The sequence below is a fragment of the Mirounga leonina genome, unplaced genomic scaffold, assembly GCF_011800145.1.
Source record: "Mirounga leonina isolate KUSES-001 unplaced genomic scaffold, KU_Mleo_1.0 Mir_101414, whole genome shotgun sequence".
Taxonomy (NCBI): Eukaryota; Metazoa; Chordata; class Mammalia; order Carnivora; family Phocidae; genus Mirounga; species Mirounga leonina.
This window is the reverse complement of record NW_023270121.1, coordinates 1,375,206-1,376,876: the sequence shown is the minus strand read 5'-3', so window position 1 is coordinate 1,376,876 and position 1,671 is coordinate 1,375,206. Positions and strand designations below refer to the sequence as shown.

Here is a 1,671-nt window from a genome sequence, read left to right as displayed (position 1 = left end):
CGGCGAGCAGGTCAGTGTGAAGGTGGGCGCTGCTGGCGGCCCCGGGCTGGGGTGGAGGTGGATGGCAGTAGGATCCGTGAGCAGCGCGGGGTGGGGAGGGGTCCGGGAGGTCGGTGGGGAGGGGGATGCAGCGCGGACGTGGGCAGGTGGGGAGAGAGCACCCCGCCGCCTCCTCGACGCCCCTCCTGTGCGCCCTCCATGCATTTTTGGACCTGAAATGGGGGGGCGCCCCTGCAGTGCGACAGTGAAATGTAGGCATATTCTAGAAATAACCCCCTCTCACACTCTGCACCTAAAAGGAAATACTGACCTCCGCGGAAAGGGGGTGGGGGTGGGCGGCTTGCCTGCGGGGGAGGGGGATACAGACATCCAAACCATTTGGAAAGCATCCTGGCTTGGAGCCTGAGGCCTGAAAAGTAATGGAGGCTGGGGTTCAGGGGAGGTAGGAGAGGGAAATGTTGTATGAGGAGGGCCCAGATTCAGGAAGGAAACCTCAGTAGGCTGAGTGCACAGTTACTGCCCTTGTCACTCTCTGTCTGCAGGTCTGGTGTCTGTCCTCAGCACTGTTCAAGTGTAGAAAAGGAGGAGGAACCTGTCCAGAATCCCCACAGGTCAGTGAAGGGGGGCGGGGTGCTGGACAGGAATGGTGGGGGGTGTAGAGGGCACAGCTTGGCCAGAATTTGAGGTCACCAGTGCCCATCTCCCCACCATATATATTGCACACACCCAGCCACGCTGAAGGATGGCAGAAGGTGGTAGCACCTGCCAGGGAAAAGTTTGGGAGGAATGGTGGGGTAGACACTTGGAGGGCTGGGATTCAGAAAAGGGACCAGAGTCTTTGTGCATCTACTGAATGCCCAGTCTCTCTCTCCTGTCTGTCTGCAGTTCTGTGGGTTTGTTGTCAGCACTCTACAAGGCTAGAAAAGGAAGAGTTACCTGTTCTGAATTTCTGCAGGTCAGTGAAATAAGGGGGTCTCTGGACAGGGACTCAGAGTGGTGGGGAGTGTGGAGGGTAGAGCATGGGCAGAATTTGGAACCCCACTACCCACCTCCCAGCACACTTACACTTTACCACACTGAGCAAACAAAGAGAAAATGTCAGGGCCTGAGAGAGAAATGGTTGGCTCACATGTGTGGGAGGAATGGTGGGAGAAGGAGTATGGCTGAATACACACTTGGAGGACCAGGCCAGGTTAAGGGAACTCAGACAAGGGGAGATATGTAACTATTTTCCAGACCTGCATTCCACCCCCAAGCCCTCAGTCTCTCTTGTCTACTCTTACTCCCGCTCCCAGGACAGGAAAAGGAGGGGAATCTCAACATGGAAAAACTCTGCGATGCAAATGAAGGAATGCCTGAGAACCAAGGAAAGATGGAATACAATGAACCACCACAGGATGCGGGAAAGCCAGGATTAGCTTGTACTCTGGAAGACGAAGAAAAGTTGGAAAATAAGGGGAAGACAGAAAATGAGGAAATACTAAAGGACAAGGAAAGGCCAGGGAGTGTGGCAAAGCGAAAAGAGGGAAAGCCAGTAAATGAGGGAAAGCCAGAGAACCAGGGAAAACCAAAAGAAGAAGGAAAACCCACAAGTGAGGGGAAGCCAGAGAGCAAGGGACAGCCGAAAGAAGGAGAACCAGGGAGCGAGGGAGAGCCAAAAGAAGAAAAATC

At 54.4% G+C, this 1,671-nt stretch overlaps 1 protein-coding gene across 2 annotated transcripts in view; it reads left to right on the top strand.

Annotated features, from left to right (window-relative positions):
* The first annotated feature begins 1,306 nt into the window (after positions 1–1,306).
* The window catches only part of TCEAL2 (transcription elongation factor A like 2), a 794-nt gene continuing 429 nt past the window's right edge, over positions 1,307–1,671 (top strand). The window contains exon 1 of one of the 2 annotated variants that reach the window (XM_035016359.1): positions 1,307–1,610. In XM_035016359.1, coding sequence (XP_034872250.1) covers positions 1,322–1,610 — 289 coding nt within the window. In that variant the 5' untranslated portion in view covers positions 1,307–1,321. Of the gene's footprint in view, positions 1,668–1,671 lie in introns of both variants that reach the window. The other variant, XM_035016273.1, reaches the window with a different exon arrangement.